The sequence below is a fragment of the Loxodonta africana genome, chromosome 13 (assembly GCF_030014295.1).
Source record: "Loxodonta africana isolate mLoxAfr1 chromosome 13, mLoxAfr1.hap2, whole genome shotgun sequence".
NCBI classification, from domain to species: Eukaryota; Metazoa; Chordata; class Mammalia; order Proboscidea; family Elephantidae; genus Loxodonta; species Loxodonta africana.
In genome coordinates this window covers 51,176,125-51,195,779 of record NC_087354.1, presented here as the reverse complement: position 1 = coordinate 51,195,779, position 19,655 = coordinate 51,176,125, and the positions used below count along the sequence as shown (strand labels likewise).

Here is a 19,655-nt window from a genome sequence, read left to right as displayed (position 1 = left end):
GAGTAAGTGTATGTTTAGTTTTAAAAGAACTACATAGAAGATACATGTGCTTTTGTAGAAATCAAATCATTTCCCAGATTAGTTTTACAAATTTATGCTTCCCACCCAGGTAAGATTTTTTTCTACCAGGTGAATAATTTCTGAAACGACTTGCCTTATACTGCATGCCTTGCACTTCCTTTAGTTTAAGGCTTTGATCACTGTTAATACTACATAGGAAATACACATCTTATCGTCAGTCGCTTATACTTCTAAGTGCTTGAGTTTCACAGCCTTTCATAGAATCACAGAATTTTAGAGTTGGAAAGAGGTTCGAAGGTCATCTAGTCCAACCCTCTCATTCTACAGATGAGAAAATTGAAACCCAGGAGGATCAAATGGCTTGCCCAAAGTTATACAGCTAGTTACTGACTCAACTGGGTGAGCTAGATTCTTACTCAGCCCACAAAATAAACATTCATGCTGTTCAAACACTAGTAAAACTCCTTAGCTCCATTATGTATGTTGTGAGGATGGAACTACTTGTAAATATACCTTTGTTTAAACGGGGTTTCTAGAGAGAAATAAGAAACATTAACTCAACAAATATTTATTGAGTACCTACTATGTGCTGAATATGTTTCTAGTAGCTATAGATACAGCAGTAAACTGACATAAATCTTTGCCTCCATACAACTTACATTCTAACAGGGCAGAACAGACAATAAGCAAGATAAATAAAATGTATTTTGTGTTACGTACTGATAAGTGCTGTGGGGGGCGAAGGTAGGAAAGGTGTCTAGGGAGTATGTATGTGGGGGGTGGGAGTTAGGACTGGCCTCACTGAGATGACTTCGGAGAAAAGATTTGAAAGCAATGAGGGAGTAAGCCTTGAAAGCATGGACAGTGGAGAGGGGATGTTACAGGTAGATGGAGCAGCAGGTGCAAAGGCCCTGAGATGGGAGCATGCCTGTTGTGTTCAAGGAACAGCAAGGAGGCCACTGTGCTAGATCAGAGTGAGAGAAGGGGGGAATAGTAGAAGATGAGATCAGTTAGAGAGGTAATGCAAGGCCAGATCATGTGGGTCCTTGAAGGTCACAATAAGAATTTAGGCCTTTAATCTGGGCAAAATGGAAGATTTTGAGCTGAGGAATAATAGGACATACTTAAGTTTTAGCAGATCTCTCTGGCTTCTGCATTGAGAACAAATTGAAGAGGGATAAGGATGGGATCCAGTTAGAAGGCTATTGCAATAATCCAAGAAAAGAAGGGTGGTGGCTAGGAGTAGTAGGAGTGGAGGCGGTGAGATATGGTCAAAATCTGGATTTATTTTGAAGGTTGAACCAACAAAATTTGCTGTCAGCTGTGGGCCTTGAGAGTAAGAGAGGAGTAAGTAAAACTCCAAGGTTTCTGACCTGATAGACAACTGGAAGGTTGGAGATGCCATTACGTGAGATAGGGGAAACTAAGCAAATTGTTTACATTGTTTTTGGAGAGTGGGACGGATATCAGGAGCTCAGTTTGGGTCATATTAAGTCTGAGATCTCTATTTAGACAACAGATGGAGATGTCAAGTATGCAATTAGATATATGAATATAGAGTTCAGGGAAAGGGTTGGGGTTAGAGATAAAAATGTGAGAGTTGTCAGCTAGACATGAAGTACCTGTTGCCATCAAGTCAGTTCTGACTCATTGTGACCCTATAAGACAGAGTAGAACTGCCCCATAGGGTGTCCTAGGCTATAAATCTTCCTGGAAGCAGATTGCCACATCTTTCTCCCACAGAGCGGCTGCTGAGTTCAATCGCTGACCTTTGGGTTAGCAGTGGAGTGCTTAAATGCTCTGCCTCCAGGGCTCTTTAGACATGAAGTAGTTACAGCAAAAGAGGCTGAGAAGGAGTGACAAGAAAAATAGGAGAAAAACCAGGAGAGTGTGGTGTCCTGGAAACCAAGTGAAGGAAGTGCTTCAAGAAGGAGAGTGATCAGCAGAGCATGACGGTACCAGATCCCTGAGAGAAAAGTGAGTACTAGTAGGGATGGTAAAAATGAGGGGCGAGAAGGTAAAATTTACTCTTCCCACTATTGTGCTTTGATGACCCTGGACTACACAACTGTTTTGAGGTTTTGAATTATTTTCTGAAGCAAAGCAGTGCTGTTTTGGGATTGGGTTTTGTCTCAGCATTGTCTTTCACCTGAGACTTAGAGGATCCTGATCACCACCTCACAAGTCACTTCCCCTCCACCCTGCTCCGATGTTGATAACCTTCAAGAAGGGAAGATAATCAGCACTCTGAAACTTAATAGTGGTTAATGAGATTATGTCTGTAAGACCCTTGGTGAATATGAGAATAACCACCTGGAAAAACACAGAGAATTATTTATTACTATTTTTGGCATTATTATTATCATCTTCAAACACGTCAAGTCTTTCCTTATTTTATGAATACTTACTAAAATAGGCAGCTTTCTAAAATGAGGATCAATTTTTCTTTCTCTTCAGCCTGCTTGCTGCCCTAAACTAGGTCTGTTAAGTGTTATTTTCTGCTTTTCCTTCCTGTTCTCTTATTCTAGCTGTCTCAACTCGGAACCTCATAGGAAGGGAGTTACACTTCAGAAAAAATGTGTCTGGTTTGACATTTAAACAAGTCTCCATTTTGTCGTTCCATATTAGACTTTTCTCTCCTTCCTTCTCCCATTTCCAGCACTCTGTCCGACCTGTCTTCAGCTCACTCATTCTTGTTAAGGTTTACAGATTATACCAGAGGAAGGAGCCGGGTTTATAAACATGTGTTCCCACCCAGCTGTTTCAAGAATAGAAGTGACATTCATCTTCTAATCATATGCCTGCTCTTTATGTACAGCTGTGCTTATATGCCCTTATAAATGAGGTGTCTATCTCTAAATCATACCTTGTCTAGAAACAAATGGACTCTGTTCCTATTCAAATTAATTACGCAGCTATCAGAGCAGCCTATCACTGGAAGGAGACAGCCATTTGAATTCATTTTGCTAATAGCTAGAGAGAATTTAGCCTAATTGCTTTCCTCAGAGGCTTGCCATTTTTCTTAAGATACCAGGGCCCTAGAAAAGATAGGAATCCTATGCTTTTGGATGCCACCTGCAATCCTGTTGGTGTCTTTAAGATGAAGATAAAGTGACATTCTTAGAAAATTATGTGAGGGAAAAAAATACTCCATTAGAGAGAGCTGTGGCATGCCTTAGAGTCTGAAAGATCTGACTACTAATGGTGAGACCTTCAGTAAATTACCTAACTCCCCGGGCTTATATTTCCTCGTTTGCAAAGTAGCTTTAACAATCCCTATATAGCAGGATTGTGGGGGGAATTGTGCTCTGTTTCTCTTTATGGGCTGCCTTGTTCAAAAAGTGATCTGAGCCTGTGAATATTTGAGGAGATGATGAATATGGAAATGTCTAGCACATAATAGATGTTCAATAAGTGTTTGAATTGGAATCCAACTGATTAAGTCAACTTCTTTCCTGCCTCTAGTTTCATTAGAATGAGACTTTCTGGTAGGATAATCCTTTTTTTTTTCTCCAGCTCTCTTGTCTGATCTGGTTTTATGAGAGCATCCTATTATCTGATTCCAAAGAGAACAAGGGCTAAATAAGGTCTTATTAAATGAGACAGGGCTTTTATTTAAATCTGTCCCTACTAGTTCAGAACTCAAGTCCTGAAACTCCATGGTTTTGTCCAAGCACTCACTTTATATTGATTTATTGAAGGCCATCAGTGGGCCATTTATCTAATCTAATAATATTATAATTTATTTCTGTTTTAACCCCATATTACTGATTAAAAATCTGAGGTTCGTAGAGGCCAAGTGATTTGTCCAAGATTACACTGTCACATTGTGAGGACTTGGACTAAGATTTTCTGATTCCAAGTCCAGTGATCTTTAGACGGCATTTTTCATCAAAGAAGAAAATGAATATAGGTGAGTGTCTCAGTCATCTAGTGCTGCTGTAGCAGAAATACTGCAAGTGGATGGCTTTAACAAAGAGAAATTTATTTTCTCCCAGCCTTTAGTAGACAAGAAGTCCAAATTCAGGGCATCAGCTCCAGGGGAAGGCTCTCTCTGTCGGCCCTGGAGGAAGGTCCTTGCGATGTATCAGTCTTCCCTTGGCCCAGGAGCATCTCAGCACAGGAACCTCAGGTCCAAAGGATCCACTGTGCTTCAGGCACTGCTTTCTTGGCTTGCTTCCTTTTCCTTTTATCTCTTGTAAGATAAAATGTGGTACAGGCTACACTCCAGGGAAACTCCCTTTACATTGGATCAGGAATGTGACCTTAGTAAGGATGTTATAATCCCACCCTAATCCTCTTTAACATACAATTACAATCACAAAATGGAGGACAACCACACAATACTGGGAATCATGGCCTAACCAAGTTGACACATATTTTGAGGGGACATAATTCAGTCCACGACAGTGGGTTACTATAGATAAGCTTGGGGGTGCTGAATCAAATAGTATTTTATTAATGTATGACCAGTAACAAACACAGCCCAATTCTAAGATTCCTCAGATTAGATATTCTCTAGATGTACTACATAGAAAATGTGCCTTGGGACTTCCCATCAAGATGACTTACTGAGTTCAAACTTTTAACACATCCCCTGTGCTCCAAACACATAGCAAGAAATAAAATATAAAAAGAGAAAATCAAAGAGGATATTTTGGCTCAAAAACAAAATAACTCTCTCCATGGACAAAAATCAGAAGAGATATAAGTTCCTGAGTGGGGCTGAAGCTGTGGTCCTGCTGGCCTCCAAATCTAAGAACAGAGAGTGTTGCAGAGGTGAGTTCCTGAGGGGTAAAAACACCCACAAAGAGACAGAATTTGAAGACAGGGGAGTGAGATGCCAACCGTTAGCCAGCCACACAAAAGGAATCTTTAAAAAGTTAACTGACAGGGAGAATCTTAAAAAAGGTAATTGACAGGGGGAGGAAGGAAACCTACAGAGTTGGGATGAACTGTGTCAAGCTACCTGCTAGCTCAGTGATTAGAACTATGATATCTTCAATTTCACTGTGTACATAAGCCGTTAGAAGACCTATTCAGACTAGGGGCTCAGTACCAGGTGGAAGAAAGTGTAAAACTATTATAGAAGGGGGAAAAAAATTAAAAACAAAATGTCCCACTCAAAAAGAGCCTGCAAACCAAAATTTTATATAATAGAAACCAAATACTAAGAAAGATAATGAATAGAAACTAAACAGGCATTCAGCTTCTGGGAAAATGGAGTAGACGTACTCTTCCCTGTTCCTCTCACTAAGTACAGCTAAAGGCCCTGGACATTATATAAAATCAAGACTAAAAGGTAGAGAAAAAAAGTCAGACCAACCGGAGACCTAGAAACCTAAGGAACGACATGGTAATGAGTTCCTGGGGTTTTCTTTTTTTCTCATATCACAGACTTGGAGCTGAACATTCTCCTTAATGGATAAAGACTGAATGCTTTCTCCCTAAAATTGGAAACAAAGCCAAAAGTCTGCTCTCACCACTCTTTTTCAACATGTTGTTGTTTGATACTGTCTTAGCCTGGTTTCTCTAGAGAAGCAAAACTAGTAAAGCGTATAAATATGTATATATAGAGAGAGATTTGTATCAAGGAAATGGTTCACATGGTTTTAGAGGCTGGAACGTCCCAAGTCCATGGGTCAGGACAGAGGCTTCTCCTGATTCACGTAGCTGAAGAGGTTGGTGAACCCAAGATCAGCAGGTCAGAGAGCAGGGCTCTTGCTCACAGGCTGTGAAGATCAACGAATCCCAAGGATCGGCAGGCAGGACCACAGGTAAGCTGCTAGCTCAAGTCCCAAGAACTGGAGGTCAGATGAACAGAAGCCAGCTGCAAGATCCAGAACAATCAGAAGCCCCCAAGCCTTGCCAGAATATCTACTTACATTCAGCGCAGCCCACACACCCGAAGAAACTTCCTTTCAACTGATTGGCTACTCAGAGCAGATCTCATCATGGAGGTGATCACATAAAATCAAATCTTGTCATGAAAGTGATCACACGATTATACGACTATCATACCACTGAGAATCATTGCCCAGCCAAGTTGACACACAATTTTAACCATCGCGGGTACTGTCAAGTCAGTCCCAACTCGTAGTAACCCTCTGTACAACAGAAGGAAACATTACCAGGTCCTGCACCATCCTCACAATCGCTGTTATGCTTGAGCCCATTGTAGCCACTTTGTCAGTCCATCTCATTGAGGGTCTTCCTCTTTTTTGCTGACCCTCTACTTTACCAAGCACTATGTCCTTCTCCAGGGACTGATGCCTCTCACCATCCTTGCTTCTAATGAGCATTGTGACTATATTTCTTCCAAGACAGATTTGTTCATTCTTCTGGCAGTCATGGTATATTCAGTATTGTTTACCAATACCATAATTCAAAGGCATCAGTTCTTCTTCTGTCTTTATTAATTGCCCACCTTTCACATGCATATGAAGCGATTGAAAACACCATGGTTTGAGTCAAGCACACCTTAGTCTTGAAGATGACATCTTTGCTTTTTAGCACTTTAAAGAGTTCACAATGCTGATAAGAGAAATGAAATAAGACTAAAACAAATGGAAAAGCGTACTGCGCTCATGGATTGGAAGACTCAGTATAGTAAAAGATGTCAGTTCTCCCCAAACTGGTGCACATACTTAATGCAGTTCCTATCAAAATCCCAGAAAGATTTTCTTTGTAAATACAGACAATATTATTCTAAATATTATATGAAAAGGTAAAGGAACTAGAGTAGACATGAATAAAGTGGGAAGAATTGGTTTCTCCAATATTAAGGCTCATTATATATAAAAAAAAAAAAAATAGGCACAGTAATTAAGACTGTGATATTGGCAGAGGGGTAGACACATAGATCGGTACAACAGAGCAGAGAACACAGAATAGACTCAAACAAATATGCCCAACTGATTTTTGGCAAAGGTGCAAAAGCAATTCAATGGAGGAGAGAGAGCCTTTTCAACAAGTGGTGCTGGAGCAGTAGCCATCCATAGGCCCAAAACAAAAAAAGGAACCTCAGCTGAAACCTCACACCTTATTAAAAAAATTAGCTCAAAATGGATCAAGGACTTAAATGTAAAGCACAAAGAGAAGAAGGAAACGAGAAAATCTTCAGATCTAGGGTTAGGCAAAGCGTTCTTAGACTTGATACCAAAAGCATGATCTATAAAAGAAAAATTTTGTGAATTGGAGTTCATCAGAATTTAAAATGTTCCCTGACTCTAATGAAAAACAAGCTATAGGAGAAAATGTCCAACAAAGGACTAGTCGCTAGAATTTATAAGGAACTCTCAAAACTCAGCAATAAAAAAGATCCATTTAGAAAATGGACAAAAGACATGAACAGACGTTTTATCAAAGAGGATATACAGATGGCAAATAAGCACACGAAAAGATATTCAACATCATTATCCATTAGGGAAATGCAAATTAAAATCATATGATATCACTACACATCTATCAAAATGGCTAAAATAAAAAATAGTGACAATACCAAATGCTGACAAACAAGTAGAGAAACTGGATTATGCATACATTTCTGGTGGGTATGTAAAATGATGCAGCCACTCTGGAAAATAGCTTGACAGTTTCTTTAAAAACTAAACATGCAACTACCATAGAACCCAGCAGTTGCACTCCTGGACATTTATCTCAGAGAAACGATGACTTGTGTTCACAGGAAAAGCTATATTTACAGCAGCTTAGTCAGAATAGTCCCAAATTGGAAACAACCCAGACGTCTTTTAGGGGGTGCTATATTTTTTTTTTTTTTATATAGTCAAACTATAGTACATCCATACCATGGAATACTACTCCGCAATAAAAAGAAAGAAACTCTTGGTACTTGCAGCAACCGGGTTTAACCTCCAGAGAATTATGCTGATTGAAAAAAAGGCAATCCCAAGAGGTTACATACTCTATGATTCCATTTGTATAACCTTGAAATCGTAAAACAATAGAAATAGAGAATAGATTGGCGGTTGCCAGGGATTAAGGAGGGGGTTGGGGTAAAATGGAAATGGGGTAGCTATAAAAGGGCAATACGAGGTATCCTTATGGTGATGTAAATGTTCCATAAATTCACTGTATCAATGTCAGTATCCTGGCTGGGATATCGTATTATGGTTTGCAAGCTGTTACCATTGGGCTGAAGCTGAGTAAGGGGCACACGGGGTCTCTCTATCATTTCTTACAACTGTATGTGAATCTACAATTATCTCAAAATTTAAAAGTTAATTTTAAAAACTTAGCTATCAGGATTTGGGAAACCCTGGTGGCGTAGTGGTTAAGTGCTATGGCTGCTAACCAAAAGGTCAGCAGTTCGAATCTGCCAGGTGCTCCTTGGAAACTCTATGGGCCAGTTCTACTCTGTTCTATAGGGTCACTATGAATCGGAATCAACTCGACAGCAGTGGATTTGGTTTTTTTTGGTTTATCAGGATTTGAATGCACACCTAATGAAATTAACTTTATGGTACTGTCAAACAAAGAGTATAATAAGTACATTTAGGGTTTTTAAAGAGAGAAATGGAATAATACTGTCTATTAAAAATAAAAAATTAAACTATGACCTGAACACAGCCAGAAATTAATAATGTCAGGTAAATATGAAAAGTCAACCAGTTTAAAATCTTGGAAATGAAAAATAGTCACTGTAATATATATTATAGACATTGAAATTAAAAAAAAAAAAAAACTCAATACCTTGAATAAATTGTAAACTGCATATAGTCAAAGAGAAAATTATAAATTGGAAGAATGAAACACAGAGAGAAAATATATGAGAGATCAATTTAAACATATAGATGATGGCTTAAGAGGCTCTGGCATATATCCAGCATGAGTTCTAGGAAAAAAAAGAATGATGGGAATGGCAGAGACACGATAAGTTAATATATAATGGGTGATAATTTTCCTAAATTAGAGAGAGACTTCAGTGAGGTAAGTGGTATACTCCAAGTACTAAAAAGGATAAATAAAAGTAAATCCAGCATTCTAGTTAAACGTGGTAGATTGAAATTACATGTTTATCTCAGGACTTCAGACCAGCTCAGTAATGACCAACGAAGCAAAATCAGAGCAGACCCAAATTTAAACAATGGATTATCTAATATAATAACAAAAGCACAAACAGCCAAAGACAAAATAAATAAATAAGCCAAAACCAAACCCATTGCCATCTTTACCAAAAAAATGAAGACAAGCTATCAACTGGGAGGATATCTTCACAAACGATATATCTGATAAGAATCCAATAACCAAAATATATATAAAACTTTGACAACTTTACAACAAAAAGACAATGAAATCATAAAAATGGGCAAAGGACTTGAATAGACATTTCACCAAAGAGGACATTCAAATGGCCACCAAACATATGAAAAGAGGCCCAACATCATTAGCCATCAGAGAGATGGAGATCAAAACTACAATGAGATACCATTTCATTCCCACTAGGATGACTAAGGAGCCCTGGTGGTGCAGTAGTTGGCAGTTCGAATCCACCAGCTGCTGCTTGGAAAACCTGTGGGACAATTCTGCTCTGTCCTATAGGCTGCTGTGAGTTGGAATTGATTTGGTGGCAACAGGCTTGGTTTTGGTTAGGTTTAGGATGGCTAAAATATTTTAAAGGAAAATGTGGGGAAATTGGAACCCTTATCCATTGCTGGTAAGAATGCAAAATGGTACAGTTGTTGTAGAAAACAGTTTGGCGGTTCCTCAAAAAGCTAAAAATAGAACTACCATATGAGTCAACAATTCCACTCCTAAATACGCACCCAAAAGACTTGATAGTAGAGACTCAAACAGATACTTGTACACCAGTGTTCACTGCAGCACTATTCACAGTAGCCGAAAGGTAGAAACAACCTAAATGCTCATGAGTGAATGAATGGATAAACAAAATGTTGTACATCCATACTATGGAATACTTCTCAGCTGGTAAGGGAAATGAAGTCTTGATACATGCTACAACATGTGTGGAGCTTGAAGACATGCTGAGTGAAATAAGCCAATCACAGAAGGACAAATATTGTATGACTTCATTTATATAAAAAGACAAGAACAGGCAGATGTATAGAGACCAAAGTTTTTTATTGGTTACCAGTGGTGGGAGGGAGGGGAAAAAGGGAAGAGGGGAGCTAATGCTTATGGAGTACTGAGTTTTGATGTATGGTGATGGAAAAATCACACTGGTTAACAGTAGGTTGCACAGCCGATTAATATAATTACTGTCAATAAGTTGTACACCTATAAAAAGTTGAATTAACACAAGTGTAATAGATGTATTTACAACAATGATAAAAGTAAAATGTAGCTGCTGAGGCTGCTTATGTACAACCAAACACCTCATGAGATTTGGTTTCTTGGTTTGGAGGTTTAGGGTCATAGTTTTATGTGGCATCACAGCATCCCAGTTAATTGGCTTAATAACGTTGTTAATGCTTCTGTTCCACCTCCTAGTTCCTTGGCTAGTGCCTGGGGCCTTAACAGCTTACAAGTGGCCATCCAAGGTACAGTAGCTAGTCTCTGTTCACCTGGAGCAGCACTGGAATGAGAGTCAGGAATAGGAGGAAATGGAATGTGTGGCTAATTGCCTCCATGAATAACTGCCTCCTTTGCCAAGAGACCAGAACAACTGGATGGTGCCCAGCTACCATTACTGAACATTTTGATCAAAGATTCTATAGAAGAGTCCTGATCAAAAGAATTTCAAATTATCATGGACTCCAAACTTTCTGGAGCCGTGGAGGGTAGATGAATCCCTGAAACTATTACCCTGAGATAATCTTTAAACCTTAAGCCAAAAAGAGATCATCTGAAGCCTTCTTAAAACCATAGCTTAGCTTAACTGGTAAAGAATGTCTAACTTGACCACTGTGCACTTCTAAGATCTATCTATATGGGATAAATTGACAACAGCAACTCGAAAGATAGGAAAGTTAGGGAGCAGTGAGTTTATGTTAATGGAGGAGGAACAGCTTGGAAAAAGTTGTATAACTCGAAGAACGCAATCACTGTCACTAAATTGTACATGTGAAAATTGTTGAATTGGTGTATGTCCTGCTGTGCGTATTATCAACAACCACAAAAATTATTTTAAAATCTAATTAAAATTTTGTTTTCTTTTAAAAAAATAAAACAATTGTACAAGGTTATTCATTGCAGCATTATTTGTAATAGCAAAAGAAGTGAAGCAGTCAAATGTCCATCAACAGGGGACTGATTAAATAAACTGTGGTACAGTCCTTCAAATGTAGCCATTGAAAAGAATGAAGCAGCTCTATTGTACTGATATGGGATGATCCAAAATATATGGTTAGATGAAAAAAGCAATATGCAAAACAGTGTGTATATATTGCTGCCATTTAAGGAAGAACATATAAAAGTATTTGCTTATACACACAATACAGGGGAGGTCAGTACAACTGGACTAAACCAAAAGCAGTTTCCTGAATAAACTGAATGCTTCGAAGGCCAGCATAGCAGGTGCAGGGGTCTGGGGACCATGGTTTCAGGGGACATCTAAGTCAATTGGCATAATAAAATCTATTAAGAAAACATTCTGCATCCTACTTTGAAGAGTGGCGTCTGGGGTCTTAAACGCTAGCAAGCAGCCATCTAAGATGCATCAGTTGGTCTCAACCCACCTGGATCAAAGGAGAATGAAGAACACTAAGGACACAAGGATATTACGAGCCCAAGAGACAGAAAGGGCCACATGAACCAGAGACTACATCATCCTGAGACCAGAAGAACTAGGTGGTGCCCGGCTGCAACAACCAATGACTGCCCTGACAGGGAACACAACAGAGAACCCCTGAGGGAACAGGAAAGCAGTGGGATGCAGACCCTAAATTCTCATAAGACCAGACTTAATGGTCTGACTGAGACTGGAAGGACCCCAGTGGTCATGGCCCCCAGACCTTCTGTTGGCCCAGGACAGGAACCATTCCCGAAGCCAACTCTTGAGACATGGATTGGACTGGACAATGGGTCAGAGAGGGATGCTGGTGAGGAGTGAGCTTCTTGGATCAGGTGAACACTTGAGACTATTGTTGGCATCTCCTGCCTGGAGGGGAGATGAGAGGGTGGAAGGGGTTAGAAGCTGGCGAAATGGACACGAAAAGAAAGAGTGGAGGGAGAGAGCGGGCTGTCTCATTAAAAAAAAAAAAAATTTTTTTTTTTTTTTTTTTGTCTCATTAGGGGGAGAGTAATTGGGAGTGTATAGCAAGGTGTATATGGGTTTTTGTGTGAGAGACTGACTTGATTTGTAAACTTTCACTTCAAGCACAATAAAAATTATTTTTAAAAAAGTATTTGCTTATATTCATGGATATGCTTAGATGTTTTTTAGAAGAGGAACTGGAGGGCCGGAGAACAGTGACAGGAGGGACACTTCATTTAATATTGGGGTGGCTGTTTTTTGGCGTCTTTTGAATTTTGGAATATTGCTGTATGATCTACTGAAGAGCATTTTTTTAAATAAAATGAACAGCATATCAGGAATGTTCATTGTGACATCATTTAAGAGAGAAAATGTACAAAAAACCTAAATGTCCATCAACAGGAGAATGTATAAATTGTGGTCAAATCATACAGTGTAGTACTTGAGAGCAGTTAAAATGAATGGACTCTATGTCAACATGACTAAATCTCAAATTTGCAATATTAAGTGAGAAAGGTAAGTTGCAAATTTATACCCTCAGCATGATCCCATTCATGGAAAGTTTAAAAATACAGTGAAATAATGCTCTTCAACTGTAATGTCTTCTTTAAAAAAAGAAATCTGATGCAAGTATGGCACAAAATCTTTATAAACCCATTGAACTAGGTGGTGGATACATGAGTTTTCGTTAGGTTTTTTTATTTTTTCAGTTTGTTTGAAATACTGTATAATAATTTTTTTTTTTTTTTTTTTTTTTAAAGAAAATGTACCTTGACCAGACCATAAATTCTTTGAAGCTGTTGTCTATCCTTAGGGGCCTGAGTAACATTGTAGGCAGTTCTCATGGAACTAGTCTGTCAATCCTGATTGTCCCACTGGGACCCAGAGCACCCTCTAAACCCTCCTACAGAAGCCAGAGTGGGGCTTACATGGCAGACATGGTCAGTGGCCAGCAGGGCTCCTTGTTTATACCTGGGTCTTCTTGTATTCCAGGGATGTTGGTGGTGAATGTAACATGGAGGAACAAGACGTATGTAGGTACACTTCTTGACTGCACACGCCATGATTGGGCACCCCCAAGGTAAGCAACAGTCTGTAGCTTTTTGGTGTAAATTAATCTGAACCACCCTAGTCAGTGAATCTGTAATGCCTTTATCCTGCTAGAGTTGTACACCTGGCTTGTAAAGGACATAATGGTGTGGAGGAAAGGGAAGCACTGTAGTCCTCTGGCATTCAAGAAGAATGAATTAATTAATTATTGAAATGTTGGCGGAGGGTGGGGGTCGATAAGAATGAATAGGAATCTCTGTTAAAGCCTTTGTCTTGCAATTACTGAATTCTGGCTTTTCCCTGTAGTCCTTGAGACCAAAGCCATAAAGTCTAACTATGGGTGAGCATTCATTGTTGATGGCTTCTGTTGGTAACAATCTCTCAGAAATTTAAGCTCTGAAACATTTTCAGGTTTATAAATTCCACTAGACCACGTAGGTTTCACAAGGACCGTCTCAATGCAATTTGACCTTAAGATTGGCATTTCAGTGAATGGTTCCTTATAGTTTGTTCCTAATATTTGCCAGGGTTTGGGACTTTAGAAAAATTATCTTAAACCTTCACCTGCCCATTGTTTCCACGGAACAAAGATGGGCAGGAATGTCCCAAGGAAAAAAAATTTTTTAACATTTTAAAGCTCTTCTTAACGCCATAACACTTTCTTTTTCTCAGGTGTATGTAATTATGCTCTACCTAGAGATGTGTGGTTATTTAGGCCTCCTAGTTTTCAGGGATGCCGGACCAGATTTCTAAAGACTTAGATTATCATCTGACTGTAGTCAGACTATCACAGGAGTTGCCCTGACAAGAATCAGAAGCAGATGAGCCTAAGATAAGCTTGTCAAGTTCTTTACATTCTCCCTTTGCATTTCTGAGAAACCTATTGGAAGGATGTCTTTTTGCTTTGGACATATTACGGCCCAGAGGGATAGGAGCTGAAAGGGTAGGTGATAACAAAGAAGAAGTAAGGGACTTCATAGGAGAAGAGTTCTGAGAACACAAAGAAGATGTTTGACAGAATTTGTCCTTTTTTTGCCATTGCTGTGGCTCCCACTTTCTTAGAAACAGCCTGTTCCAGCTGCACCTGAGACAAGATAGAACAGTCTTCAGATCTACAAAGGAACCAACCTCAGCTGAGGATTTCATTCTAGACAGTGTACCGAGCTCCAAGAAGAGCTGCTTTAGGACCAGTGAGGAATGACTTCTAGCTGCAGGCCTCCAGACCGAGAACTTGTGTACCATTGGCTACATCTGATGTTTAGGGACCTCTTAGCATGGATGAGGTGTTCTGTTCTACTTGTCTATACATTCATGGCAAAGTGTATAGGGAAAAAGCAGTGGGCTGAAACTAGAGCCAGATTCTGGTCCATGCATTACCATTAATCAACCATGTGACCTTGGGCAAGTCACTCAACATGCTTGGCCTCAGTTTCCTAGATGATACCTGAAGTCTTTCCTAAAACCATGACTATAGCTGCATATTGGAAATGCAGACATGACTGCTGCTTGCCTTACGGAACAAACTCTACAAGTCTTTAGAAGGAAATGTAGGGGAATAATTCACAACTAGTGTGCAGATAACATTCTAGGAGCCCACCATTTAATGCAGTTCCCATGCATGCAGAAGTTTCTTTAACAAATCGTATTCATTGAAAATGGTAGTTACCATCTGAACAGTTCTTAGAGGCTGTAGTTAAGCTGATTTGAAGATGTTTTCTACTCTTAATGATATCCTGTTGTGTTTTTTTTTTTTGCCAAGGTTCTGTGACTCCCCCACCAGTGACTTGGAAATGCGTAATGGTCGGGGTAGAGGCAAACGAATGCGTCCTAACAGTAACACACCTGTCAGTGAGACAGCTGCAGCCTCTGACAGCAAAGGGACCGGCACTAGCAGCAAAACCCGGGCGGGAGCCAATAGTAAAGGCCGTCGGGGTAGCCAAAATTCTTCAGAGCATCGCCCACCTGCGAGCAACACCTCTGAGGATGTCAAGGCCAGCCCTTCCTCAGCTAATAAACGGAAAAACAAACCCCTTTCAGACATGGAGCTAAATTCTAGCTCAGAGGACTCCAAAGGGAGCAAGCGTGTCCGTACAAATTCCATGGGCTCAGCCACTGGCCCCCTTCCTGGGACCAAGATGGAACCCACTGTTCTGGACAGAAATTGTCCCTCCCCTGTCCTGATTGACTGTCCCCACCCAAACTGCAACAAGAAGTACAAGCACATCAATGGACTTAAGTACCACCAAGCTCATGCCCATACAGATGATGACAGCAAGCCAGAAGCAGATGGAGACAGCGAGTATGGAGAGGAGCCTACTCTCCATGCAGAACTTGGGAGTTGCAATGGTGCATCTGTCTCACAAAAAGGTTCCTTGTCCCCTGCCCGTTCAGCTACCCCCAAAGTTCGGCTCGTAGAGCCCCACAGCCCTTCTCCTTCAAGCAAATTCAGCACAAAAGGTCTCTGTAAGAAAAAGTTGAGTGGGGAAGGGGACACAGACCTTGGGGCCTTATCCAATGATGGATCTGATGACGGACCCTCAGTAATGGATGAAACAAGCAATGATGCCTTTGATTCTTTGGAAAGGAAGTGTATGGAAAAAGAAAAATGTAAAAAAACCTCTAGTTTGAAACCTGAAAAGATTCCTTCCAAAAGCTTAAAGTCAGCCCGGCCCATTGCCCCTGCCATCCCCCCACAGCAAATCTACACCTTCCAGACAGCCACCTTCACAGCAGCAAGCCCAGGCTCCTCCTCAGGCTTGACCACCACAGTGGTCCAAGCCATGCCCAACAGCCCCCAACTCAAACCCATTCAGCCCAAGCCCACTGTGATGGGAGAACCTTTCACAGTCAACCCTGCCTTGACTCCAGCCAAGGACAAGAAAAAGAAAGACAAAAAAAAGAAGGAATCTTCAAAGGAACTTGAAAGTCCCCTGACTCCTGGGAAGGTTTGTCGAGCAGAAGAAGGCAAAAGCCCATTCAGGGAATCATCGGGAGATGCGATAAAAATGGAGGGTCTCCTAAATGGCTCTTCAGACCCCCACCAGAGCCGACTGGCTAGCATCAAGGCTGAAGCCGACAAGATCTACAGCTTCACGGACAATGCTCCCAGCCCTTCAATTGGAGGCAGTAGCCGCCTAGATAGCACTACCCCTACCCAGCCCATGACTCCCTTACATGTAGTGACCCAGAATGGAGCTGAAGCCAGCTCAGTCAAAACCAACAGCCCTGCATACTCAGACATCTCAGATGCTGGGGAGGACGGGGAAGGCAAGATGGACAGTGTCAAATCCAAGGACCCTGAACAGTTGGTTAAGGAAGGGGCTAAGAAAACTCTTTTCTCCCCTCAGCCACAGAACAAAGACTCACCATACTACCAAGGGTTTGAGAGTTACTACTCTCCAAGTTATGCCCAGTCCAGCCCAGGGGCCCTGAACCCCAGCAGCCAGGCAGGAGTGGAGAGCCAGTCCCTGAAGACGAAAAAGGATGAGGAACCTGAGACCATAGAGGGGAAAGTAAAGAACGATGTCTGCGAGGATAAGAAACCAGAGCTGAGCAGTTCCAGTCAGCAGCCCTCTGTCATCCAGCAGCGCCCCAACATGTACATGCAGTCTCTGTACTATAACCAGTATGCCTACGTGCCCCCCTATGGCTACAGCGATCAGAGTTACCACACCCACCTCCTGAGCACAAACACAGCTTACCGGCAGCAATATGAAGAACAGCAGAAACGGCAAAGCTTGGAGCAGCAGCAGCGGGGCCTGGACAAAAAGGCAGAGATGGGCCTGAAGGAGCGGGAGGCAGCACTCAAGGAAGAGTGGAAGCAAAAGCCGTCCATCCCACCAACTCTCACCAAGGCTCCCAGCCTGACAGACCTGGTGAAGTCAGGACCTGGCAAGGCCAAGGAGCCAGGAGCCGACCCTGCCAAATCAGTCATCATTCCCAAGTTAGATGACTCCTCAAAACTCCCCAGTCAGGCCCCGGAAGGACTTAAAGTGAAACTGAGTGAAGCCAGCCACCTTGGCAAGGAGGCTTCTGAGGCCAAAACAGGTGCTGAGTGTGGCCGACAGGCAGAGGTGGATCCAATACTCTGGTACCGACAGGTAACTGTTGTCCTGATAGGAAGTGGAAATACCCTTTGAGAGTCTTCCCTCTTCCTCACAAGTTAGGGCTGTCCTTACGTAGGGGTTCAACAGAGTTGAGAGTAGCAGGAGAAATCTTTCATTTTAAATGCCTCACCTTTGTAAATCATTTCCATGTTTCTTAAAAGCACTTTTACATCAGTAAAAGGTGTTTTTCCCATTTGACAAAAAAGCCTGGTTAAGTTAGCTTTTTTGTCTAGGGTAACTCAGGGCTTCACTAGCAGAGCGCGGACTAGAACCCAGGTATCTCGATTGCTACAGTCCGATGTTTTTTCCACTGTTTGGTTGCTGTGGAATGAGTTCATGGCGATCTCCCCATACCCCATTTTAGAGTAGGCCAAAAGTGTGCTATTCAAATTGAGTGACTTTAGGAAGGATTTAACAGGCAGAGTTAGAACTGAGGATGCGGAGTCTCACATGCTGTCCCGCTCACAAGATGGGATGTCTTCCTTTGCCTCGTGGTGCTGTACTTAACACCCCTCTCCCCTGACCTGGGCTGTATTACAGCTTTCCCCTGAGTCTGCTCTGAAGAATTGGAACAACCCAAACATCTTTGGAAAGGGACATCTCTTCTGTTCAAGGAGCTGTTTCCCCAGAATGCTTGTCTCCAAGAAAACATCCACTGCTAGATTTTCCTTTTCTTTCACCCCACCTGGTTTCCTTTGAGGGGGAGGGGATGGGGACTTTTTAAGCAAGAGGGACCAGGGTTGGATTGTAAAGGAAGCTCACTAGAGGCCACAATCATACTCTGCCCCAGGTATCTAGTAATTATCTGATATTCCTCCTGGGACCTTGGGCTTGAAATGGCTCTCTGTCTCATCTATACCACACTCAATCCTCATTCTGCAATTGTCATAGGAGGCAGAGCCCCGGATGTGGACATATGTCTATCCTGCCAAGTACTCAGACATCAAGCCAGAGGATGAGCGGTGGAAAGAGGAGCGGGACCGCAAATTGAAGGAGGAGAGGAGTCGGAGTAAGGACTCAGTCCCCAAGGAGGATGGGAAGGAAAGCACAAGTAGTGACTGCAAGCTGCCCCCAGCTGAGGATTCCCGCCTTGGCAGCAAGGATCCCCGACCAGGTGTCCACGTGCCTGTGTCCTCACCCCTCACCCAGCACCAGTCCTACATCCCCTACATGCACGGCTACTCCTACAGCCAGTCCTACGACCCCAGCCACCCCAGCTACCGGGGCATGCCTGCTGTGATGATGCAGAACTACCCAGGTACGGCACCCCAGAGTAGCTGCGCTCGCTAACTGGGAAGGGGGACAGCACAGATTGCAAATCCAGAGTTGATTGCTCAGCCCTAAGACTCAACAGCACTGGGTTTTTGGGTTAAGGCTTATGGAGCCTCAGTTAGATAACAGCACCTTTTGGAAAGTGTTTTTCTGTGAAGGGCCACACTAAACCTGAGCTCCTTGAATGGCCCCCAGTGACAGTGTGTGGGACCGCTCCTCCCTCTCTCACTCCAGCAAGACGGCAGCCTCTACCAGTTTTCATTGATCACTGAAGGTAAAACTCCCTGTCCACCACTGCTGTCTTCCCTCAGCTGGTATTTTGAAGCATATACTTTACATTCTGCAGTGTGCTAGGCACTGTGAGGAATACAAAAGAAGTCCAAAAGACTAACTTCCTCCACTCAAGGAGCTTACAGATTTATTGTAGCAGGGGAGACATGTGCAACAATTAAAATTCATACCAGGACAATGCATATATTCAATTGCAAGATCTGTTTAGCTGGTGGAAAGAGCAGTTTGAAATCAGACTGGGGAGAAGTCCTGCTTAGGAAAGAGAAGCTCTTCACACTGCTGTCGATGAGTTCCAGGGAGGGGAAGGGAGTGCACAAAGTAAGGGTTTAAATGTTAACTTGTTGGAAGGAGATGCTCTTATTCAGCTCTGCTCACTGATTTCTGTTGTCTGAAGAGCCATGTGGATGCTTCTGGGGTAGAAGGAAGGGTACTTCTTTAACTCACTCCTCAGAGCGCCCAACTCCCTGCAGGAGAGCAGCCTAAATAGTCTTCACATTCTGGTGTAACATAAGTGAGTTTTTCAAAGAGAGATATGCAGTTAGTGGTAGTTCTTTCTCCCTGTCACCCCCACTCATCTACATAAAAATAATGCTTCCATTTATTGAGTAGTATGGTGACGGTAGTAGGTGATTTATACCCATCATCTTTTTAATCCTTCCTGTCAGCCTATGAAATAAATACTGGTGTCTTCATTTTGCTGATGCAGAAACTGAAGCTCAGAAAGGTTAATTTACTCAAGG

General features: G+C 41.8%; 1 protein-coding gene across 7 annotated transcripts in view; it reads left to right on the top strand.

Annotated features, from left to right (window-relative positions):
- Nucleotides 1-19,655, top strand: part of ZNF609 (zinc finger protein 609) — a 225,617-nt gene that overhangs the window by 204,276 nt on the left and 1,686 nt on the right. For all 7 annotated transcript variants that reach the window (XM_064267405.1, XM_064267403.1, XM_064267404.1 and 4 more), the window contains 3 exons: nucleotides 13,190-13,277; nucleotides 15,006-17,346; nucleotides 18,244-18,610. In XM_064267405.1, coding sequence (XP_064123475.1) covers nucleotides 13,190-13,277; nucleotides 15,006-17,346; nucleotides 18,244-18,610 — 2,796 coding nt within the window. The remainder of the gene's footprint in view (nucleotides 1-13,189; nucleotides 13,278-15,005; nucleotides 17,347-18,243; nucleotides 18,611-19,655) is intronic.